At 37.0% G+C, this 25,723-nt stretch overlaps 1 protein-coding gene across 2 annotated transcripts in view; it reads right to left on the bottom strand.

Moving 5' to 3' along the window:
• gvin1l (GTPase, very large interferon inducible 1, like) overlaps positions 1-14,868 on the bottom strand; it is a 39,216-nt gene extending 24,348 nt beyond the window's left edge. Inside the window, exons 1-2 of one of the 2 annotated variants that reach the window (XM_068218672.2) lie at positions 14,758-14,868; positions 763-2,377 (exon numbers count right to left, since the gene is read on the bottom strand). In XM_068218672.2, coding sequence (XP_068074773.1) covers positions 763-2,341 — 1,579 coding nt within the window. In that variant the 5' untranslated portion in view covers positions 2,342-2,377; positions 14,758-14,868. The remainder of the gene's footprint in view (positions 1-762; positions 2,378-14,757) is intronic. The other variant, XM_073943943.1, reaches the window with a different exon arrangement.
• Positions 14,869-25,723: the final 10,855 nt, after the last annotated feature.

Here is a 25,723-nt window from a genome sequence, read left to right as displayed (position 1 = left end):
ATGGTATGATAATCGTGCACGTTCAAATCGTGGCAGACCGTCATACCGGTATATTGTTACAACCCTAGTCACAACACACTGAACGAGAACACTACAATGTTTATTTTCACACAGCTACATTACACAAAAATTAAATGACAAAATATGTCATGGTAAACTACCCCTTCAAAATAAAACAAACAATACTTGACATTTTGCGAGTAAAGTGGAAATAATTTGACAGAAACTGGACACTTGACATTCGCGCAGGTAGCAAAAATGAAATTATCAGAATCTTTTTTTTTCAAAATAATAAGATATGGTGTTCGTAAAATCATTAATTTAAGTATCTATCATGTTATAAGTGTAAATACAGTACTGTATCTGATATTTATTTTGAATCTATCACTTTTATAAACAGAAATTGCATATTTATTTCTCTTATACAGATTATGCAACTGGCCAAGGTTTCACAGAGAGGGTCACATATATATTAATTAATTTAAAGGCTTAGATAAGATGTAAAGTTGAACAAGCCATCAGCTGTCATTAATTATTTGTTGGATTTCGTTATCTTTAAATTTATTTTCATGCAGTGCATGCTAAACTGAACAGCTAATTAGAGTGATCTCTCTTTATGACTGTACAGACACAGGTTCAACATGGTCAATCAACATAAAAGCACCAGACTATTAATGCTTGTTTTCATATCCACCTTAGCACTTTTTCTCCAGAGACAGACCACTGAACAAATCTGTAATAAATATTAAATAATTATTTTACCTTGAACTGAAGGAGAAGTTTGCTCTTGTGATGTCTTCTCAGTTTCTGACCTCTCTGTTTTTGACTTATTTTTCCATGAAGATTCATCTGTATGTAGAAACTCATTTGCTTCATCTGTCTGGGGAGATCCATCTGTCTGGGCAGATTCACCTGTCTGGGGAGATCCATCTGTCTGGGGAGATCCCTCTGTCTGTGCAGATTCACCTGTCTGGGGAGATCCATCTGTCTGGGGAGATCCCTCTGTCTGTGCAGATTCACCTGTCTGGGGAGATCCATCTGTCTGGGGAGATCCCTCTGTCTGTGCAGATTCATCTGCGTGGGGAGATCTCTCTGTCTGTGCAGAACCATCTGCCTGGGGAGATTCATCTGTCTGAGGAGATCCCTCTGTCTGTGCAGATTCATCTGCCTGGGGAGATCCATCTGTCTGGGAAGATTCCTCTGTCTGTGCAAATTCATTTGTCTGGGGAGAGCCATCTGTCTGGAGAGATCTCTCTGCTTGTGCAGATCTATCTGTCTGGGGAGATCCATCTGTCTGGCGAGATCCACCTGTCTGGCGTGATCCATCAGTCTGAGAAGATTCATCTGTCTGGAGAGATCCATCTGTTTGTGCACATCCACCTAACTGGTGAGATTCATCTGTCTGAGGAGATTCATCTGTCTGGAGAGATCCATCTGTTTGGGGAGATCCCTCTGTCTGGGGAGATCCCTCTGTCTGTTCAGATTCATTTTTCTGGAGAGATCCCTCTGTCTGGAGAGATCCCTTTGACTGCGGAGATCCATATGTCTGTGCAGATTCATCTGTCTGGGGAGATCCTTCTGTTTGCAGAGATTGATTTGTCTGTGGATATTTATCTGTCTTTGGAGATTCAATTGTCTGCAGAAATTCATTTGTGTGTAGAGATCTATCTGTCTGTGAAGATTGTTTTGTCTGCAGAGATTCATTTATCTGTGGAGACTGTTTAGTCTGCGGATTTTCATTTATCTGTGGAGATTCATCTGGAAATGTATTTGTTTGCAGAGACTGCTTTATATGTAGAAATTTATTTGGAGATTCGTTTGTCTGTGTAGGTTCATTTTTCTGTGCAGATTTTGTCTGTGGAGATGTGTCTTTCTTTGGAGATTCATTTGCTAGTGGATATCTGCCTGTCTGAAGAGATGCATCTTTCTGTGAAGAACCATCTTTCTGTGGAGATTGATTTGTCTGCTGAGATTCATTGGCCAGTGAAAAACTTATTTGTAAGTCACTTTGGGTAAAAGAGTCTGGTACATTCCTTAATTTAATTGTAATTGTAACCTCATTTGTCATGTGATATCCAGCTGCCTGTAGAGGTTGTGGAAAGATGTCTGTATGTATGGATTGTATTGTTATTGGAGGTTGAACTGTCTGTAGCAACTCAGTTGTCTGATGAGATCCATCTGTCTGAAGAGACTCATTTGTTTGTAAAGATTCATCTATTTGTGGAGATTCATTTGTCTGTGGTGATTTATCACTCTGTGGAAACTCAGTTGTCTGATGAGCTCCATCTGTTTGTGGAAACTGATTTATCTGAGGATGTTTTTCACTTCTGTGGAAACTCATTTTTCTGGTGTAATCGGTCTGTCTGTGGAGATTGACCTGTGTGGGGAATGTAAATGAATGAAGGTATGTGTTACAAACATCTGTTGGCATATAAATACACTATTCAATTATTCTTTGTCTAAACATCTCAGAAGCTGACAGTGTGTATAACTTATATTTTTTAACAGAAAGCATTTGTTTTTATGTGCAACAAGTAAAAAACAAAATTCAGCAAAATTTAAAGTGTATTACTTTACATTTTAGTTTTTGAATTTAGGCAATGCAATACAATTATTTGATAACAAATTCCAAAGCACTGTACAAGGGGTCATCCACATGTGGCATCTTTTTGGGAGCAAGAAGTACCACATATTTAGAGCAAGTGCACCGCTAGTCACTCAAAAAAACTGACTAATCACCTCTATACTTTGTATGGAATATACACATTTCAGTGACTACCACCAAACTGAAAGCAAAACCAAACACAAATGTCCAGGCCTGGTCCTCTCTTGTCTTCCTCTGTCTTCACTCCTACTTTCATGCTTCTGCTCCTTCGAGGGACTTAAGATGAACTTAAGATGAACTCATGAATTGCTGCTGCTCGTTACCGCTCGTGACCAGCCTCGCTTCATACCCACAGCTCTTGGCCATGCCCTCCTTGTGACATTCAACTATTAGGTGCAGAAAGTTTATCATCTTCTATTCTCTGTTTAAAGCTTTATTTCTTTCACTTGAAAAATTAATGAGGTCAGATGTGCATGTCTGAGGAGTCAGTGTAGATGTGGACATCTGTAGACTCTGTGTAGTTCTGCAGTCACAGTGCAAATGTGGACATGTGAGCAGTCAGTGCAGATGTAGAGTCAGTGCATATAAGAACATGCGAGCAGTCAGTGTAGAAATGGAGGCAATGCAGTTGTGGTCTTGTGAGGAGTCTGCAGGTGTGGACATCTGAGGAATCAGTGCATATGTGAGAAGATGTAATGTTAATGGAGATGTGGACATCAGAGGAGTCATGAATTTTAGGCATCTTTGTAGTCAGTGCATATGTGGACGTGTGAAGAGTCATTGCAGATGTAGACATTTGAGCAATCAGTGTAGATATGGAGTCAGTGCAGTTGTGGACATAATGAGATGTGGACATTTGAGGAATCGGGAGAAATGAAATCAGTGCAGTTGTGGACTTGTGAGGAGTAATTGGAGATGTGGATGTGTGAGGAGTCCGTGCAGATGTGGATCTGTGAGTCAGAGCAGATGTGGATCTGTGAGGAGTCAGTGCAGATGTGGATGTTTGTGGAGTCAGTGCAGATATGGACGTGAAGAGTTATTGCAGATGTGGACATTGTGAGTCAGTGCAAATGTAGGCATCTGAATAATCAGTATATATATATATATATATATATATATATATATATATATATATATATATATATATATATATATATATATATATATATATATATATATGGAGTCAGTGCAGTTGTGGATGTGTGAGGAATCAGTACAGATGTGGATCTGCAAGAAGTCAGTGCAGATGTGGACATCTGAGGAGTCTGTGCAGTTGTGGACAAGCAAGGAGATCTGAGGAGTCTGTACAGATATAGACATGTGAAGAGTCTTTGGAGGTGTGGATATCTGAGGAATTATTGCAATTATTGTGGAGTCAGTGCAGATGTGGACATCTGAAGGGTCAGTGCAGATGTGGGCAGCAGTTCGCAAAACAGACAGCTCATAGAGAGCTCATTCCACCACATAAGAGCATGGTTTTGAGAAAGTTTTTGCTTTGTTCTGTAGAAATGTCAAAACTTGCTAATTCAGTAACCACAATTAGCAAAAGGGAGCCCTTAAAAAATCTAGGGAGTCTGTGCAGATATGGGCATGTGAGGAGTGAGTCCAGATGTGGATGTGTGAGGATTCTAGTACAGGCATGCTGCCTGCCTGTACTGATCTAATTTGTGTTGATTGTTTTCACTTATTTGAGGTCCAGAAAATCAATAATCATTGCTTTGTAATGAAAACATAGATGTTAGTAACACGTGTCAGTCTGCCAATTTGATCTAGTTAATTCTTGTTTTGGTGGCAGAGTCCAGACACTGGTCCTGTCATGTCTTTTATGTTGTGCTTGGCTTGAGTTTTCTCATATCGAGCACTCAGTTTCTGTCATTGTTTGTGTCTGTATGAGTGCTGTCATGACCCCGCTCAGGCATTCGTGTTCCCACTTGATGTGCATGCCAAGGTCCAAGTGTGCACTATGTGCGCTCTTGTCTCTAAATAAACCCATTAAGTTACTGCAATTGAGTCCTCGCTCTTTTTCCCACCACGATAGTGACAACATGAATTATAATGTTGGGTTAGTGGTCAGTAAAGAGTTTACAAATGTAACACATTGTCATGATTACCAGCGATCCAGCAGATCGCAATGGATTACCAATCTACCATTACATGGACTTTATATTCCAGTCAGGCACTGTTCACATGCACCGGTTCCTCATTCCATTGATTACACACAAACACACAGCTGAAGCTTCTCATGGAATGATTACAGGACTATTTAAGCAGTACACATATACACATCATTGCTGAGTCTTGTTATGCTAAAGTGTGAACATTACATCACATTTTCCTTGCCTCATCTTGCTGTGTTTTTGACCCTCGCCTTGTTTGTTTTTGTACGTTGTCTGCTGCCTGCCTGTACTGACCATCTGCCTGTTTATCGACCACAACTGTGGATTGCTTGTATACATCTGTTTGCTCCTGTGTTGACTGTTGCTTGCCTGACAATTCTATGCATAACAAACCCTGCATTTAGATCTGCACTTCCTTGTCAGCTGCAACTTCACGTTACACGTGTTGGAGTGGTTTACACTTTGCAATAAGGTTCCTAATTCTGTTAACTAATGCTTTGCTAGTGATAAATCATGTTATCAAAGAGTCCTTAAATAACGTGCCATTTGAAGATTGTGCAGTACTGAATTTGGGTCATTGTTTATCTGTTTAAGTGAACTGCACTAAGTAACACATTTCTATGTACGTTAATTTTAACAAAGATTTAGTATAACTGAATAAATGTGTTGTTCATTGTTTGTTTATGTTATCTAAGCCAAGAAGAAATACATTAGCATATGTATTTGTAAACATTAGCTATTACTGTTAAGCTGTTAATATAAAGAGAGACAATATAAGTTAAGGATTACAAAGGTTATGCTAAACATTATAGAAATCATGCTAAACTCATTTATCATTTTATATAATTAATTATATTATATAACTAATACTTTAACATGTTTAGTTAACATTAACAAGGATAGAATAATACTTAAAATACATGTTATTCATGGTTAATTTATGATAACTAATGTATGAAGTAACGTTATCTAATACAACCTCATTTAAAATGTTACCCAGCAAAATATTAAGAATAAAGTGAATTGACTTTCAACAAGCTAGCTAAACTGTTTACTTCATCTGAAAACCCATGGATGACATCAAGAGACCTGTGTGCAGGATATATCAGACACGTGTCAGGATTGTTTTCAATAACATTCATCTAAATATTAAGAACAACACACAGATACAATATACCTACAGTTCAAGTAACGTTTGCGTGCACTTGAAGCATCTGTCTCACAGAGACAGAGCGTAAGTACTGAATTTGCATGCGCAGGGGAACCAACCTGCCCATTGTGGCAAGTATACTGATACGAAGTCGCCATGGTCCCAAATTTACCCCAGCTGCCACCTCATCACGGTAGATCAACCACATCTGGGAGTCATTAGAGAACACAGATATAAGCAGCAACCAAACAGCAGAGTTTGAGCAGCATTTGTAGAGTTGGGGTCAAGTCGGCCTATGTCGAGTCCAAGTCGAGACCAAGTCCTTAACCAGTTGAGTACAAGTCTAAGTCTGACTCCAAAAGGGGTCGAGTCCAAGTGTGCCGCAATCCTGCTTTTGAATGAAGGTCTCGGCCATTAGATCACCACCTGGGGGCTGGCTGCAGTACAAGTCATAAAGCCCGGGCTTTAAAATACACTCGGGCCAATTCCAGCTGGATTCTCGCCTACCAGAGACTTAATTACACCTCGGCCCGGCTCCGTCTGCTGGACCTACTCGGGCCGGATTCCTATGGACACACTGCCCGATTCCGCCCCGAGTCAATCGGGCCACATTCGGCGGCCCGAATTTACGTCTTCAACAGGATTTGAACCCATGTAGTGAAAAGGTTCAGCACACGCATCAATCAACTTATCTTACTAAGCTACTCAGAACTACACATGTAGTGGTCTGTTTTAACATCTTTGTCAGTTAAAACATGCTTTGCGGTGGTTGTGGACCCGTGTTGACATGTTTCCATCAATGTTTACATGTTGTATAGTTACATGTACTCGAGTTAACGTGTTTCTACAAACTCTCCCGCTGATAGAATAGCTCTCAATGACTAAACGATGCTTCATCAGTTGCTCAAACCATGCTTTTTCTTAGTTGTAGACTCATGTGTACCTGTGTCTTAGGAGTCGTGCTAACTCGTGACCCATGCTCACACATGTAACGTAAATAAAGATTTATGTTATGCAACAGAATATTAGAATATTATGCAATCAGAATATAATAAAGTCCCATTGACTTGTGTTATCCTGTGTCTACAAAGTCACACGAGCCCTCATTTTATTTTAAACAGAATAAAAAAATCAAGCTACATACACAAAACTCGTACGTGGGATTCGAACCTGCTACGAAAAGAGACGCAAAGAAGTCAACCTATGACCTATCTAATTGAGCTACCAAACACTGATGATTGCATAGCAGCTTTTAGTAATTTTATCGCATGTAGCCAAATCATGTCTATATGTGCCTTTATACAGATGTGACCAAGATAATACATTGAAATGTTGCGATTTTCAATTATTATTCTGTTGCATAACATTATATATGAAATATATTTTAGATATATGAGACATAATATGTTGCATAATAATATCATTATTGTATTAATTTATTTTTTTTGATAAAATCTTTATTTACGTTACATGTGTGAGCATGGGTCACGAGTAAACACGAATCCTGAGACACAGGTACACATGAGTCTACAACTAAGAAAAAGCATGGTTTGAGCAACTGATGAAGCATCGTTTAGTCATTGAGAGCTATTCTATCAGCAGGAGAGTTTGTAGAAACACGTTAACGCGAGTACATGTAACTATACAACATGTAAACATCGATGGAAACATGTCAACAGGGGTCCACAACCACCGCAAAGCATGTTTTAACTGACAAAGATGTTAAAACAGACCACTACATGTGTTGTTCTGAGTAGCTCAGTAAGATAAACTGATTGATGCGTGTGCTGAACCTTTTTTACTACACGGATTCGAATCCTGTTGAAGATGTAAATTCTAATGATTTTTTTTTAGATAAATTTTGGTTGTATACTGTTCTGCTACACAGATATTAAAATCAATAATGCTCACAATGACACTGACACCAATTAATAAGAATCTTTACTTGTGGACATGTTTTGTTGCTGTTAAAAAGTGATGAATCTGCCATTCTACAAACGTGAATAGCTTACATGCACCTCCCTGCATTTTGAGTTTCGGCAAGGTATTGAGTAATCAATGAATTTGCTGTTCTAAACGGAACTGCTTGAACTGCTGTTCTAAACGTTCTAAACAGAATCTTGTATAACAAATAGAGCTGTAAATGTTCTATATTATTTATATACATCATTTAACCTACTGTTGGCTTTTATTGGAAAACTCCTACTAAACATTAAAATAATTGTAAATTCCTCTGCCAGATATAATGAAGGCATCGAATAAACCAGATGAAAACAGGGGCTAAAATAATAAACAATACAAGCGATGTTGCAGCAGCTGACATCAGTTATGCATTAATACTGCAACGTTTTTTTGTACAAATTGACGAATTGCAAGGTTGTGATGTGTAAATATCCTTGATATTTAGAAATATTGCTGTATTAATCTTCTAAAGAATGATTGTTCCCGCATGGTAAATCGTTATCTATGGTGTGTAGGCTATTTTGGGTTCTGTTGGTATCTAATTAAAAATAAAAACCTTTCTAAAAATGTATGTGTTGTTTATATGTTATTGTTCATATTTTCACAGATCAGTGTTATTTCTACCCCCTAAGATAACAAATAACAAACAACCCTGTTATAGGAGCGTCAATCAATGATATGATAGTTATCAATGATATGATAGATATGATAGTCAATGATATATTGTTTGTGCTCATATTACTCAGGCTAGAAAAGATTGTTTATTTCTGCAGTCCAGCATGTATTGCTTTTATTAAAGTATAACATCTTACATCACACAGTTTTATCAAACTGTATATTATTGTGTGTTTTTAAATGTAAGTGCTTCTATTTACACCAGCGAGCCTTTGTTATAGTGCAGATACCGGAGGTTAAGTGAGAAGTTCGGGGGGGCGTGGTTGATTTTACATCAAGCATTTGGCTGGAAGCTCGATTTCGCGGCTTCTCTTCTAGCTCCATCAGACAGTCCTTCTGCGCATGCTCAGGCTCCAATTTCAGCAGTCTTTTGGGACAGTTTGTGCCCGTCAAGCAGGTGTTTTGCCCTCAAGGCGTTCAATGGGAAAAGGGGCTGTCGTGTCGTCCATATTTTTTACAGGCATTGGTCGAGTCGGACTTAAGTCCAAGTCCTTAACATCCGAGTCTGAGTCGAGTCCGGCCGAGTACAGACAGTCATAAAACTCATTTATTAATTTTATTTTGGCTTAGTCCCTTATTTATCAGGGGTCACCACAGCGAAATTAACTGCCAACTAGTCCAGCACATGTTTTACGCCGCGGATGCTTTTCCAGTCGTAATCCATTCACTCTCATTCACACTCACACACCCCTGGGCAACACGGGGAGAACTTGCAAACTCCACACTGAAACACTCCTGGCCCAGTCGGGACACGAACCAGTGACCTTTTTGCTGTGAGGCAACAGTGCACTAAGCACTGAGCCATGTTGCCACCTATGTAAAAAAAATTAAAAATAATAATAATAAAATGATAATAATAATAATAATAAATCAAATATTTTTTTAATAATCAATTAAACTGTTAAATTAATATTTTAAACTTTTAATACATTTTTACAAATGCCTCATTTTTTTTGTTAGCTTACTTCAAAATAAAATGAAAATAGGAGGATATATGTAGAACTTATTTTAGAAATTATTTTACAAGACTCGCATGTTTGACATTATTCTCATGCCACTTTCTCACATTCTTTCAGCTTAAATTACGCTTGCATCACCAAGGCAACAATGCATTTTTATGAACATTAATTCCAGAGAACTCTGTTATCAGCCCCAGTTTGGAAAATGAAACCATAATTATGCCGACTGACCCAGATCTGCACAGAACATAAAGGTTGAGCAAAGAGAGACCATTCGGCTTCGCTGTTGTCTTAACAGGGAATTGACAGTCAGAAGAAATTTGTTCTAAATAAACACAGAGTGAATAAATAGTGGGGGCGATTGGGTGCAAAATAAAACCCAGTGGAAATCAGACTGAAAAAAATAGTCCAGTGCAGATTTCTAGGCTCATGATCTGGGTCCGCCTGTTAGTGATAGCTTAAAACAGGGGTTCTCAATGTCTTTGCTGCAGTGTGTTAAAGCAGCCGTGCGCGTGCGATTATCCAGCATGGTCATGATTTGGCCCTTACCTAAACAATTTGGAGCCCTAGACAATTTTCATGTGAATTCCAGTAAATTCCACTGCTAGTGTACATATACTCATGACACTTATTAGCTTTGTCTTGGACATTCTTTCATTTTAATAAAGCAAGTGTACATTCAAAATACTTAGAAAGAAGTTTTTGCAACTCTGGGACACGTCGGAAAAATACGCAGCGATTATGCATTGTGAAACCTGCGTTAGTTTTGCAAGTGGACAAAACAAAAATTAAAACAAAATGATAATGATCTTATTTTAACTAAACATGCTATAAAGCAGAAAAGAAGGATGAAGAGTCAGGCAGGTAAGATTAGGCCTAAAACAGTTCACAATCCAGGTCTAAAAAGACAACAGATAATTCTCACTCACTCACTCACTCACTCACTCACTCATTCATTCATTCATTCATTCATTCATTCATTCATTAATTCATTCATTCATTTATTTTCTTTTCGACTTAGTCCCTTTATTAATCAGGGGTTGCCACAGCAGAATGAACCACCAACTTATCCAGCATATGTTTTACACAGCGGATGCCTTTTCAGCTGCAACCAAATACTGGGAAACATCCATACACACTCATACGCTATGGCCAATTTAGTTCATCAATTCACCTATAGTTTTTGGACTGTGGGGGAAACCGGAGCTTCCGGAGGAAACCCACGCCAACACGGTGAGAACATGCAAACTCCACACAGAAACATCAACTCACCCAGCCGTAGCTCAAACCAGCGATCTTCTTGCTGTAAGGTGACAGCACTACCCACTGCGCTACGGTGCAGCTCACAGATAATTCTATGAAACATATTTTTCTTAGTGCTTTCAAAAGTAGTGTGTAAACGCATGCGATTAATTTGAAATAATTAACGCGTTAAAAAAAATTAACGCAGTTGCAGTTTTTTTTCCTGTTGTGGCCAGGGGCAGACTGGCAGCCATCTGGCAGACCAGGCAGTTTCCTGCTGGGCCTTATGATCTTCCTATATCATCTTATGATCTGATCGGCCCATAAAACACTCCGCAGACTGTCATGTTTTTCTGCCTAAGTGATTGACGGTGCTGTGAGCTGTCACGCTCTGAAAGTAAGATGTTTCTTTTCCGGACAGAGCGGCCGTGTGACATAATCTGCAGCCCATTGGTTCTTTTCTTTATTGACATTGGGATGACCCAATCACAAACTTCCATGTTGGGCTCTGTGTAAGCTTGCGATATAGGTGTGTATTTGTCAAAATAGTCGAGAGCCATGCCTGTTTCTGATGCGCGGGATAGCAGAAGTAGACAGCAGGCATTTGCCTTTTGCTTCTCTGCACTCTGCAGCGTGCAGCAGAGCACAGATCAATTCATTCCTGTCATATAAAAAAAATATGTATGTGTATATATATATATATATATATATATATATATATATATATATATATATATATATATATATATATATATTTTTTTTTTTTTTTAAACCTGCACCTTTCCTTAACCTGCAAGTCTTTATTTTACAAATGATAAAGAATATGGTTTATATAATGATATTTATACATGACCAAACTAGTGTGCAACTTAAGAAACTTTTTTTTTTGCATTCAGTTTTGTAGTTCTGCCCAAACAAATATTTGATGCATTTTTTAATTGTTTAAGTTCATTTAATTGACAATGTAAAAGCTGTTAGCTACATTTGATGTTTCATTGTTAAGTTAAACATTTTTATGGGTCTCTGACACATTGCTTTTATTTTTTATCTTTATTTTATTAATCAACATTAACTGTGTGCATCAGCAGGCAGTTTTTGTTATGTTCATTATCCCTTAAAACACACAGGCACCCACATTTCCAGTGTGGATTATATTTTTAGTTTTTAGTTTGTCAACTCTCGTTATTTCCTATATATGGCTTTTGTGCTTTTATAGAATGGGAGTTGGTAAACATATTCAAGGGCATGCACAGATGGGGAGCATTTTAATTGATGTAGTGGGCCACTCTGGCCCTAAATGCCAGAGCTGATTATTTTGTCCCAGTCCAGCCCTGCAATTAGTACAATTGTTTGTATTCAACACTTTATTATTATTATTATTATTTTCCATATCTGTAATACTTGTATTTTGGCTTTTTTTTTTTTTTTTTGCAGTCCACTTAGAACCCAACATGGAAATGAATGTTTTCTTTATTGGCATTGATTGTTTTGAAATTCAAATGGCACTAATATGCCTGTGTTTTACTTTCTTTAATAAATATGGCTGTCAAGGCAGGATCTTGATGGTTTATTGTGGGTATGTTGTTTACATGAAGAAATCTGTGTTACAAGTTAAACAAAAATTTAAATAAACAATTATATTTAGAATTTAAATAGTTTTTGTCTTGCGTTTACATTTTACATTCGAATAGCCAAAATTACAAGTTTCAGTCTTTTAAATGTGATTAATCGCGATTATTTTTTTTTTTTAAAGTGCGATTGATTAGTTATTTTTTTTAATCGATTGGCAGCACTAATTTTTTGTATCTTATGCAATTGGCTAATTAAATTAATATTCTTGCAAAAGACTTCTTAAAAGATTTTAATACATCCCTCCAGTTGTGTCTTTGTGTTGCAGTTACATTTAGGACAATTTTCTGTTATTTATTTAGAATATTGATTGTATAATAATAATAATAATAAAAATAATAATACTTTTATATATTTTAAATTACATTTATTTATAAAAAAAAATATTATAAATAAATGGAAATAAATGGGCTTTTGAGGATAAGTCATGGTCCTAGTCCTCAGTTCAAAAGACAGTGATGGCATCAGCATACAACTATGTATAATTCTGAATCATTTCAAAATGAAACTTTGAGATGATTAATTATGCTATTCACATATTCTTGCACTCTGTCATTGACTACATATAAATAGAAACATAGAAAATTTGTCATTATCAGATTCTCTCTTGCATATTCAACATGTAGGCAGATATATACTGCCGCTCACAATCAGTAATGTTTATTCTCACACAGAAGACTCGCATTGTGGATACAGGCACCCCTAATCTGTCTCTCATCAAAATATTACCTGAACATTAATTTTTACACAAACCTCATTCTATCTTTAAAAAGATTATAATATTGCTTTAATTTGTGGACTTAGTCAAGTGATTATCCATTCTGAATGTTGTCTGGATTTGAATATAACTCTACAATAAATCCATTTGTGCTTATATTGACTTAATATAACAGCAACTCCAAGCAACATTATTACAACATTTTTGCTATCCCATCATTTAATTCCTGTGATTTTACACACTCATTATACTCTCCTAACCCTACCCTCAAAAGCAGAAGCTGATCTGGGATCTGGGATGAGTTTATTATACAGAACGCGTCTGTCAGTCAGCTTGCATAGGTTACACTGATTCAGAAATGTGATGATTGACGCACAGCTTTTATGGAAAGAATGTGAATGCTGACGTTTTTGGCTATGGCTATTTCTGGTTAGATGTTTAAGGTGCTGCTGCTGCCTGCCGGTGCAGTGCGGTGGTGGAAATAAATGCTGGCATGCAGCCAGAGAGTTTGCTAAATTCTTGTTATAGTTTCATGCTGTTATTTATTATTTTTTAATATCTTTATTTGTGTTGTGAATGATGTGGACTCGACTGGACTCATGATATTTTATCATATGTCTTAGTCCAAAATGTCTTAGTCCGAATCAAGTCTGAGTAAAAGTTTCCCCAAGTCCATGACAAGTCCGAGTCCAATCAAAACTGGACTCGAGTTCAAGTTCGAGTACCCCAATCACTAATCTTTTGATCCAAATGACTCCTAATAGCGCTAATATCTGTTTCTCTCTTTCCCACCTGACTCGAGCAGCTGAACTACTTTATTCCCCACAAACCCATGGGGCCTCAAATAAATCACCCTCAGGGGAAAGGTTTGTAACACTATCAATCGTGTGAGTGTTTTTCCTCTAACTTGCCACACCATGTACACATGCACGGCTGAGATTGCAGCTATCTAAGATTGCATTGTGTCTGCAGCCAAACCCCCCTCGAAAAATGTGGAACACTGTTCACCTGTCATAATGCCTTGTTCAAAGCAACTCAGATAAATAATATTTGGATGTCTCAAAGTCATTTGTTGCACTCGAAAAAAAAACAAGAAAAAAAAACATGCTAGAACAAGATACCCACTCGTCTGGCACAAAGACGTGGTCACATGAACTCTACACCCCTCTGTACATTTATCACTATTGTAGGGCTTCATCACTGCTTCTACTTTACATTGTTTTGCTGTTTTGTGATCGCATGTGCTTGAGTTGTGTTGTTGCTGGAAATGAAATTATGTATTTCTTATGTTAAACCTATCCAAATGATCATTTGTTGAATTCCGTATGTTTAAGCGCTTGTTTGAATGCCTTCCCTAAGTAATAATCTAAAAAAGAAATTTAAAAGTGAAAGAATGTTGTATAGTGTTATATTTGTTATGTCCTGATGTCAAAAATAAATTATACCCTGTGAACAGATTTAACAGCAAATAGTGCTTTATTATCACAGTTGTCAGTAAACGCTTGTTTTTTTTTTTTTTTTTTTTTTGTGAATAGTAAATGTAGGTATTGTATATGAGTCAATTCTTAAAGCAATCTAAGAAGTTATCAAACAATCAAATACAGTCTCAAAATCAGAATTGACCATTAAGATCTATAGCATAAATGCAGCCTAAGAGTAAAAGTAAAAATCTTTAAATGTATTCTGAAAGTGCAAGTTACCTGAGTAAATGTAACTGGAAATAAATGTTCTCTGCTGGATGTCTTAGAAGAGATGTATCTTGGATTCTTGAATCACCCAAGCGATGTAAGCCATCATCCTGATGTTGTGCTCTATGGTACACTGTGGCTTCTTAAATACTACTCCTGCTTCATACAGCTCTCTGTCAACTAGGTGATCCGCTGGCTACTTGTTTCCATGAAATCACATGACATTACTGCCGTTTCATGAAAACCAGCTGGCTGCTTAGTAAGCGTGTGTCCTTGTTAATAACTGTGTCCAGTAAACTCCTGTGTGTAAGATGAGTGTGCAGAGGAATGTGTAATCTCAACACTATGAGGAGCTTGCTGTATTGTACAAGTAAAACACTGATTGTACATGTAAACACTCATATGAAGCTTTATCTGTAAGAGGCTTTCAGGAGAGTTAGTGACATATCAAATTAATGTATCATTATGAAAATATCTTTAAATGCTCAGAAGAAGTTACATCTATAGACAGCCAAGTATAAAACTGAAAGTGTAGCACCTGTTATACAACAGTGGGTGGGGGGAGCGGGGGAAGATAAAAAGTGCACAGAATGTATGCACCATATGGCTCAGGGGTTTGCTCGGTACTTTCTCAACTTAGCTAAAAAAAGTGAGTATAGCGCTTTAGGAATGGGTTTCTATCACCGAGCAGCTGCGTCCAAGCCCTATATCAAAAGTTGCAGTGGTGTAAAGCAGGCCACATGACAGAGGGGCTTTCTGGTGTGTCCAGCCCTGCTTTCACTTTGCCATTCAATGTTGAGTCTATGTTAAGTGACCAAGGCAATAAGTTGGCCTGACATACAAAATAAACTAATATGTGGTGAGGCTTGTCAGGTTGTTGTTTCCTAATGGTCAGCAGGGCTCGAAATTAACCTTTTTGCTTGGTAGCACCAGTGCTTCTAACTTTAAAAATTTAGGCGCATCAGCCAAAATTTAGTCGCACCACCAATTATAAGCACCATTACTACAAGTTTTATACAAACATATTTATTGTATTTGAAATCAACACTAATCAAACTAACAAGCAAAAAAATAAATTCATATATAACGTTATATGCAAGCGTGAGGAAAATATGTCTCAACGAAATCCCGTTATCACAAGAAAATACATTTTTATAACAGAACTGAGTGAGCAAAGCATACACGGAGTGCTCACCGGCCCTGCACGCACTGCTTGAATGAATCTGTTAACAGTATAACTGTGCTGTTCTCACAAGTGCTGTCTGATATTTCGCTGATGCTTTTGACATGTACTGTACCTTATTATGTGCATATATGTTATATATATATATATATATATATATATATATATATATATATATATATATATATATAATATAATATATATAATATAATACCAATACCGGTCTTTTTATGAGTAGCGATATTAGTTTAGTCAGTGTAAGCCCGTTTGCGATGGTGTACGTGGTGTAAAATTTGACATATACAGTAGCTGCCCCTTGCACGGTGGACAGCATCTGGCGATTATATGAAGAATTAAACAGAAGCTCTCGTGCTAGATGTGGCAAACAGTTACCTGAAAACTCCATCCCACAGACTTTTCACAGCAGACTTGAAGCCAATGGAAGTCTTCTACTCTTGGAAAAGTGTAGATGGTGGATTAACATTCAGCACATGATCACCAGTAAGATGTGTCATTATTTATAACTTTAGATGCCATGGTTTCTAAAACAAAATCTGTCAGTGTTATCTTCATTCTCATCTTTAGCGCTTTACAGTTTTTCGCGGTAGTAGCTCTCTCTGTCATCCGAAGCCAGAAGGCGCTGAGTGATTGACAGTTGATATTAACCAATCATTCGCGTTCAGTGCTAGAGCAGTGGTGGGCCAATAAGAAGAGCGCGAAAGTCGAGCAAGCATTACAGACTTGGATTTGTTTACTGCAGCAAGTTGACATGACAACTGTTTTAAACCATTCCCGAGCGCTGCGTTTCGCGATTCAAGTGCAGACAAAGAGCTTAGAGATGCACTCTGCGTGAATGTCTCCCAAATCCGCGCATGTGGTGAACATTTTGCAGTAAAAACTGGTCGCACACAACAATTTTAAGCACTCGCAGAAATGCTCTCAAATATATTTAAAGGGTGCATAGATAAAATTTCGGGCGCATATGCGACCAAAATGGTCGCAGTTTCGAGCCCTGATCAGTGAGTTGGACTTGAAAACCTTAGGTTGCTGGTTCGATTGCCAGTTCTGGCAGGGATTGAAGGTGGGGGTTTGAATGAACCACAGTCACTCCATCTTTAGTACTCACTTCACTTATATGAATGAGTGGACAGCAGGGATGAATCAAACACACTTGAGGTGAGGACTTGAGGTGAGGGTAATTGTGAGAGGGGAGAACCTGGTCTGACTGTGACATTAACACCCCCCTTCCTATGTCGATGGTGTGAAGATGATGTTATAGTGGGTCTGCTTTTTACACTGAAACAATAAGCCCAGCAAAGCATGGTTTTTCCCTCTGATATCCCTGATATTGATATTGTTGCCCATGGCTCCTCATTTTCTGTCTAATTAAAAATGAGTTCTGCTTACTCTTTTTCTTGTTCCCTCTTCACAGATGGAGACGAGAACCAGGCTGGTGAGTATATGAACAGTTTATTTTATTTTGATATTTTATTTGATGGTTGCGAGGCATTGGAGAGACGATTAACTTCAAAAGGTATTGGCTGGGTTGAAAGCCTGGAGGACGACGGTAGGGTTGGAGGTTAGGGGTAGTTTGGGCCATAAGTTTGGGGATAACAATAGTACCTATAAGTTAGGGGGTCTAGACATCACCGGTAAGGCTGGAGGCCTGAGGGGTACTGGCAAATTCAGACGCCTAGTCGAGCTCCTGGAGGGCTGGAGGACGGAGGGAGTTTGGCTATGCCAGAAGCCAGGGGTTCATCGATAGGATTGAAATACCTTTTAAATATGTTTTCGATGTAGCAGTGAGCAGATAAGCCAACTTTTATTCCACTTTCGATTTAGACTTCAGAAGATGGAGTTCGATGAATTGGATGAACTTGTCCAGCAACGCTACTTTGAATGACTCCGATTTACTAGGCTATAGCTTAAACGGCAACACTGTTTCACGAAAGACAAAGTTAAGATGCCGTTCTTTTATTCCATACGGATATTTTGAGGATAAACAAGAAACAAAAGAGACCAAGAATTTGAGTATGGTGAAAATGAATGAATGAATGAATAGCCCAGTAGGCCTACCTTTTTAATTGAATTAATTAATTACTTAAATGCTAATATGAGCTAGATATATCTTTTATAATATAAAAGATACAGATATATTGTATAAAACTATACAATATTATTTAAATATCTTCATATTGCCTTTGTCTGGTAAGCTTTTTATACACAATGCACAGATATTGATGTTTTATAATGTTTTACACTACATTATTTAAATCTAACAAGCTTATCTTACAACTTTTACATTGCTGTACTTGCATTAAATCTAAATCTTAAATACCAGAAGTGACAACAGATTGTTAAGACTTAATTAATGTTTTAATGATTGATTGATGAATGTTTTAATAAAATGATTTTAATGTTATTGATTAATGCACTTACTTGACAGATTTTACTTCATTAATTTTTCTTCTGCTTTTTCCCTGGTTTACCACAGGAATTAACCACCACTTACTTGACACATTTATGTATTTTAAATTTTTGGTGGTTAGTGTAATAAAGTGAAATAGTGTAATAATAATAATAATAATAACAGTGTATAGTAAATATTAGTGTAAAAAAATTCTAATTGCATCTTGTTCAACTAATTACGCTGTCTTGTCTCTATAGGTAGATTTAGAGCTTTTTGCAAAAAAGGCACGAGTGAATTTAGCTGGTTTTGACACAAAATACAATGTACTTTCTTAAAAACCAAAGAATAGAATAGAAATGATAGAAAATGCTCATTTACAAGAAAAGAGGTCTGTTGAATTTGGATTGTTTTTCATCTAAACTCTTCAAATATATAGGTTGAAAGCCTGGAGGACGACGGTAGGGTTGGAGGTTAGGGGTAGTTTGGGCCATAAGTTTGGGAATATCAATAGTACCTATAAGTTAGGGGGTCTAGACATCACTGGTAAGGCTGGAGGCCTGAGGGGTACTGGCAAATTTAGACGCCTAGTCGAGCTTATATATATATATATATATATATATATATATATATATATATATATATATATATATATATAAAAGTTTAAAAGTTTGGACACACCAAAGTTTTCTGTATTTTCATGACAATGACAATTTTAGATTCACACTGAAGGCATCCAAACTATAAATTTACAAATGTAGAATTATATCCATAACAAAAAAGTGTGAAACAACTTAATATATGTCATATTTCCAGGTCTTTAAAGTAGCCACCTTTTGCTTTGAGTACTGCTTTGCACACTCTTGGCATTCTCTTGATGAGCTTACAAGGAAGTCACATGAAATAGTCTTCCAATAGTCTTGTAGGAGCTCCCAGAGATGCTGAGCACTTGTTGGCCCTTTTGCCAAAGAGCTCAAATTTGGACTCATCAGGCCAAAGCACAGATTTCCACTGGTCTAATGTCCATTCCTTGTGTTCTTTATCCCAAACAAGTCTCTTCTGGTTTTTGCCTATTTGTCAAAATAGTCGAGAGTCATGCCTGTTTCTCATGCACGGGATAGCAGAAGCGGACAGCAGGCATTTGCCTTTTCCTTCTCTGCACTCTGCAGCGTGCAGCAGAGCACAGATCATTTCATTCCTGTCATAAAAAAAAAAAAAAAAAATATATATATATATATATATATATATATATATATTTTTTTTTTTTTTTTTTTTTTTTTTTTTTTTTTACTTTTAACCTGCACCTTTCCTTAACCTGCAAGTCTTTATTTTACAAATGATAAAGAATATGGTTTATATAATGATATTTATACATGACCAAACTAGTGTGCAACTTAAGAAACTTTTTTTTTTGCATTCAGTTTTGTAGTTCTGCCCAAACAAATATTTGATGCATTTTTTAATTGTTTAAGTTCATTTAATTGACAATGTAAAAGCTGTTAGCTACATTTGATGTTTCATTGTTAAGTTAAACATTTTTATGGGTCTCTGACACATTGCTTTTATTTTTTATCTTTATTTTATTAATCAACATTAACTGTGTGCATCAGCAGGCAGTTTTTGTTATGTTCATTATCCCTTAAAACACACAGGCACCCACATTTCCAGTGTGGATTATATTTTTAGTTTTTAGTTTGACAACTCTCGTTATTTCCTATATATGGCTTTTGTGCTTTTATAGAATGGGAGTTGGTAAACATATTCAAGGGCATGCACAGAGGGGGAGCATTTTAATTGATGTAGTGGGCCACTCTGGCCCTAAATGCCAGAGCTGATTATGCAATTAGTACAATTGTTTGTATTCAACACTTTATTATTATTATTATTATTATTATTATTATTATTATTATTATTATTTTCCATATCTGTAATACTTGTATTTTGGCTTTTTTTTTGCAGTCCACTTAGAACCCAACATGGAAATGAATGTTTTCTTTATTGGCATTGATTGTTTTGAAATTCAAATGGCACTAATATGCCTGTGTTTTACTTTCTTTAATAAATATGGCTGTCAAGGCAGGATCTTGATGGTTTATTGTGGGTTTGTTGTTTACATGAAGAAATCTGTGTTACAAGTTAAACAAAAATTTAAATAAACAATTATATTTTGAATTTAAATAGTTTTTGTCTTGCGTTTACATTTTACATTCGAATAGCCAAAATTACAAGTTTCAGTCTTTTAAATGTGATTAATCGTGATTATTTTTTTTTTTTTAAAGTGCGATTGATTAGTTATTTTTTTTTAATCGATTGACAGCACTAATTTTTTGTATCTCATCGAATTGGCAAATTAAATTAATATTCTTGCAAAAGACTTCTTAAAAGATTTTAATACATCCCTCCAGTTGTGTCTTTGTGTTGCAGTTACATTTAGGACAATTTTCTGTTATTTATTTAGAATATTGATTGTATAATAATAATAAAAATAATAATACTTTTATATATTTAAAATTACATTTATTTATAAAAAAAATACTATAAATAAATGGAAATAAATGGGCTTTTGAGGATAAGTCATGGTCCTAGTCCTCAGTTCAAAAGACAGTGATGGCATCAGCATACAACTATGTATAATTCTGAATCATTTCAAAATGAAACTTTGAGATGATTAATTATGCTATTCACATATTCTTGCACTCTGTCATTGACTACATATAAATAGAAACATAGAAAATTTGTCATTATCAGATTCTCTCTTGCATATTCAACATGTAGGCAGATATATACTGCCGCTCACAATCAGTAATGTTTATTCTCACACAGAAGACTCGCATTGTGGACACAGGCACCCCTAATCTGTCTCTTATCTAAATATTACCTGAACATTAATTTTTACACAAACCTCATTCTATCTTTAAAAAGATTATAATATTGCTTTAATTTGTGGACTTAGTCAAGTGATTATCCATTCTGAATGTTGTCTGGATTTGAATATAACTCTACATTAAATCCATTTGTGCTTATATTGACTTAATATAACAGCAACTCCAAGCAACATTATTACAACATTTTTGCTATCCCATCATTTAATTCCTGTGATTTTACACACTCATTATACTCTCCTAACCCTACCCTCAAAAGCAGAAGCTGATCTGGGATCTGGGATGAGTTTATTATACAGAACGCGTCTGTCAGTCAGCTTGCATAGGTTACACTGATTCAGAAATGTGATGATCGACGCACAGCTTTTATGGAAAGAATGTGAATGCTGATGTTTTTGGCTATGGCTATTTTTGTTACACGTTTAAGGTGCTACTGCTGCCTGCCGGTGCAGTGTGGTGGTGGAAATAAATGCTGGCATGCAGCCAGAGAGTTTGCTAAATTCTTGTTATAGTTTCATGCTGTTATTTATTATTTTTTAATATCTTTATTTGTGTTGTGAATGATGTGGACTCGACTGGACTCATGATATTTTATCATATGTCTTAGTCCAAAATGTCTTAGTCCGAATCAAGTCTGAGTAAAAGTTTCCCCAAGTCCATGACAAGTCAGAGTCCAATCAAAACTGGACTCGAGTTCAAGTTCGAGTACCCCAATCACTAATCTTTTGATCCAAATGACTCCTAATAGCGCTAATATCTGTTTCTCTCTTTCCCACCTGACTCGAGCAGCTGAACTACTTTATTCCCCACAAACCCATGGGGCCTCAAATAAATCACCCTCAGGGGAAAGGTTTGTAACACTATCAATCGTGTGAGTGTTTTTCCTCTAACTTGCCACACCATGTACACATGCACGGCTGAGATTGCAGCTATCTAAGATTGCATTGTGTCTGCAGCCAAACCCCCCTCGAAAAATGTGGAACACTGTTCACCTGTCATAATGCCTTGTTCAAAGCAACTCAGATAAATAATATTTGGATGTCTCAAAGTCATTTGTTGCACTCGAAAAAAAAACAAGAAAAAAAAACATGCTAGAACAAGATACCCACTCGTCTGGCACAAAGACGTGGTCACATGAACTCTACACCCCTCTGTACATTTATCACTATTGTAGGGCTTCATCACTGCTTCTACTTTACATTGTTTTGCTGTTTTGTGATCGCATGTGCTTGAGTTGTGTTGTTGCTGGAAATGAAATTATGTATTTCTTATGTTAAACCTATCCAAATGATCATTTGTTGAATTCCGTATGTTTAAGCGCTTGTTTGAATGCCTTCCCTAAGTAATAATCTAAAAAAGAAATTTAAAAGTGAAAGAATGTTGTATAGTGTTATATTTGTTATGTCCTGATGTCAAAAATAAATTATACCCTGTGAACAGATTTAGCAGCAAATAGTGCTTTATTATCACAGTTGTCAGTAAACGCTTGTTTTTTTTTTGTTTTTTTTTGTGAATAGTAAATGTAGGTATTGTATATGAGTCAATTCTTAAAGCAATCTAAGTAGGTTATCAAACAATCAAATACAGTCTCAAAATCAGAATTGACCATTAAGATCTATAGCATAAATGCAGCCTAAGAGTAAAAGTAAAAATCTTTAAATGTATTCTGAAAGTGCAAGTTACCTGAGTAAATGTAACTGGAAATAAATGTTCTCTGCTGGATGTCTTAGAAGAGATGTATCTTGGATTCTTGAATCACCCAAGCGATGTAAGCCATCATCCTGATGTTGTGCTCTATGGTACACTGTGGTCTCTTAAATACTACTCCTGCTTCATACAGCTCTCTGTCAACTAGGTGATCCGCTGGCTACTTGTTTCCATGAAATCACATGACATTACTGCCGTTTCATGAAAACCAGCTGGCTGCTTAGTAAGCATGTGTCCTTGTTAATAACTGTGTCCAGTAAACTCCTGTGTGTAAGATGAGTGTGCAGAGGAATGTGCAATCTCAACACTATGAGGAGCTTGCTGTATTGTACAAGTAAAACACTGATTGTACATGTAAACACTCATATGAAGCTTTATCTGTAAGAGGCTTTCAGGAGAGTTAGTGACATATCAAATTAATGTATACTTATGAAAATATCTTTAAATGCTCAGAAGAAGTTACATCTATAGACAGCCAAGTATAAAACTGAAAGTGTAGCACGTGTTATACAACAGTGGGTGGGGGAGCGGGGGAAGATAAAAAGTGCACAGAATGTATGCACCATATGGCTCAGGGGTTTGCTCGGTACTTTCTCAACTTAGCTAAAAAAAGTGAGTATAGCGCTTTAGGAATGGGTTTCTATCACCGAGCAGCTGCGTCCAAGTCCGATATCAAAAGTTGCAGTGGTGTAAAGCAGGCCACATGACAGAGGGGCTTTCTGGTGTGTCCAGCCCTGCTTTCACTTTGCCATTCAATGTTGAGTCTAGGTTTAGTGACCAAGGCAATAAGTTGGCCTGACATACAAAATAAAATAATATGTGGTGAGGCTTGTCAGGTTGTTGTTTCCTAATGGTCAGCAGGGCTCGAAATTAACCTTTTTGCTTGGTAGCACCAGTGCTTCTAACTTTAAAAATTTAGGCGCATCAGCCAAAATTTAGTCGCACCACCAATTATAAGCACCATTACTACAAGTTTTATACAAACATATTTATTGTATTTGAAATCAACACTAATCAAACTAACAAGCAAAAAAATTAATTCATATATAACGTTATATGCAAGCGTGAGGAAAATATGTCTCAACGAAATCCCGTTATCACAAGAAAATAGATTTTTATAACAGAACTGAGTGAGCAAAGCATACACGGAGTGCTCACTGGCCCTGCACGCACTGCTTGAATGAATCTGTTAACAGTATAACTGTGCTGTTCTCACAAGTGCTGTCTAATATTTCGCTGATGCTTTTGACATGTACTGTACCTTATTATGTGCATATATGTTATATATATATATATATATATATATAATATAATAGCAATACCGGTCTTTTTATGAGTAGCGATTTTAGTTTAGTCAGTGTAAGCCCGTTTGCGATAGTGTACGTGATGTTAAATTTGACATAGAGCTGCCACTTGCACGGTGGACAGCATCTGGCGATAAATGAAAGATTAAACAGAAGCTCTCGTGCTAGATGTGGCAAACAGTTACCTGAAAACTCCATCCCACAGACTTTTCACAGCAGACTTGAAGCCACTGGAAGTCTTCTACTCTTGGAAAAGTGTAGATGGTGGATTAACATTCAGCACATGATCACTAGTAAGATGTGTCATTATTTATAACTTTAGATGTCATGGTTTCTAAAACTAAATCTGTCAGTGTTATCTTCATTCTCATCTTCAGTGCTTTACAGTTTTTCGCGGTAGTAGCTCTCTCTGTCATCCTAAGCCAGAAGGCATTGACTGAGTGATTGACAGCTGGTATTTCAGTGCTAGAGCAGTGGGGGGCCAATAAGAAGAGCGCGAAGGCGGGGCAAGCATTACGGACTTGGCTTTGTTTACTGCAGCAAGATGACATGACAACTGTTTTAAACCATTCCTGAGCGCTGCGTTTTGCGATTCAAGTGCAAACAAAGAGCTTAGAGATGCATTCTGTGTGAATGTCTCCCAAATCCGCGCATGGTGAACATTTTGCAGTAAAAAAAGGTCGCACACAACAATTTTAAGCACTCGCAGAAATGCTCCCAAATATATTTTAAGGTTGCATAGATAAAATTTTGGGCGCATATCCGACCAAAATGGTCGCAGTTTCAAGCCCTGAATAGTGAGTTGGACTTGAAAACATGAGGTTGCTGGTTAGATTGCCAGTTCTGGCAGAGATTGAAGGTGGGGGTTTGAATGAACCACAGTCACTCCATCTTCAATACTCACTTCACTTATATGAATGAGTGGACAGCAGGGATGAATCAAACACACTTTAGGTGAGGAATTGAGGTGAGGGTAATTGTGAGAGGGGAGAACCTGGTCTGACTGTGACATTAACACCCCCCTTCCTATGTCGATGGTGTGAAGATGATGTTATAGTGGGTCTGCTTTTTACACTGAAACAATAAGCCCAGGCAAAGCATGGTTTTTCCCTCTGATATCCCTGATTTTGATATTATTGCCCATGGCCCCTCATTTTCTGTCTAATTAAAAATGAGTTCTTCTAACTCTTTTTCTTGTTCCCTCTTCACAGAAGGAGACGAGAACCAGGCTGGTGAGTATATGAACAGTTTATTTTATTTTGATATTTTATTTGATTGTTGCGAGGCATTGGAGAGACGAATAACTTCAAAAGGTATTGGCTGGGTTGAAAGCCTGGAGGACGACGGTAGGGTTGGAGGTTAGGGGTAGTTTGGGCCATAAGTTTGGGGAATATCAATAGTACCTATAAGTTAGGGGGTCTAGAGAGCACCGGTAAGGCTGGAAGCCTGAGGGGTACTGGCAAATTCAGACGCCTAGTCGAGCCCCTGGAGGGCT

The sequence above is a fragment of the Danio rerio genome, chromosome 3, assembly GCF_049306965.1.
Source record: "Danio rerio strain Tuebingen ecotype United States chromosome 3, GRCz12tu, whole genome shotgun sequence".
NCBI lineage: Eukaryota > Metazoa > Chordata > Actinopteri > Cypriniformes > Danionidae > Danio > Danio rerio.
The sequence above is the reverse complement of the archived record's forward strand: the minus strand, read 5'-3'. Positions and strand labels throughout refer to the sequence as shown.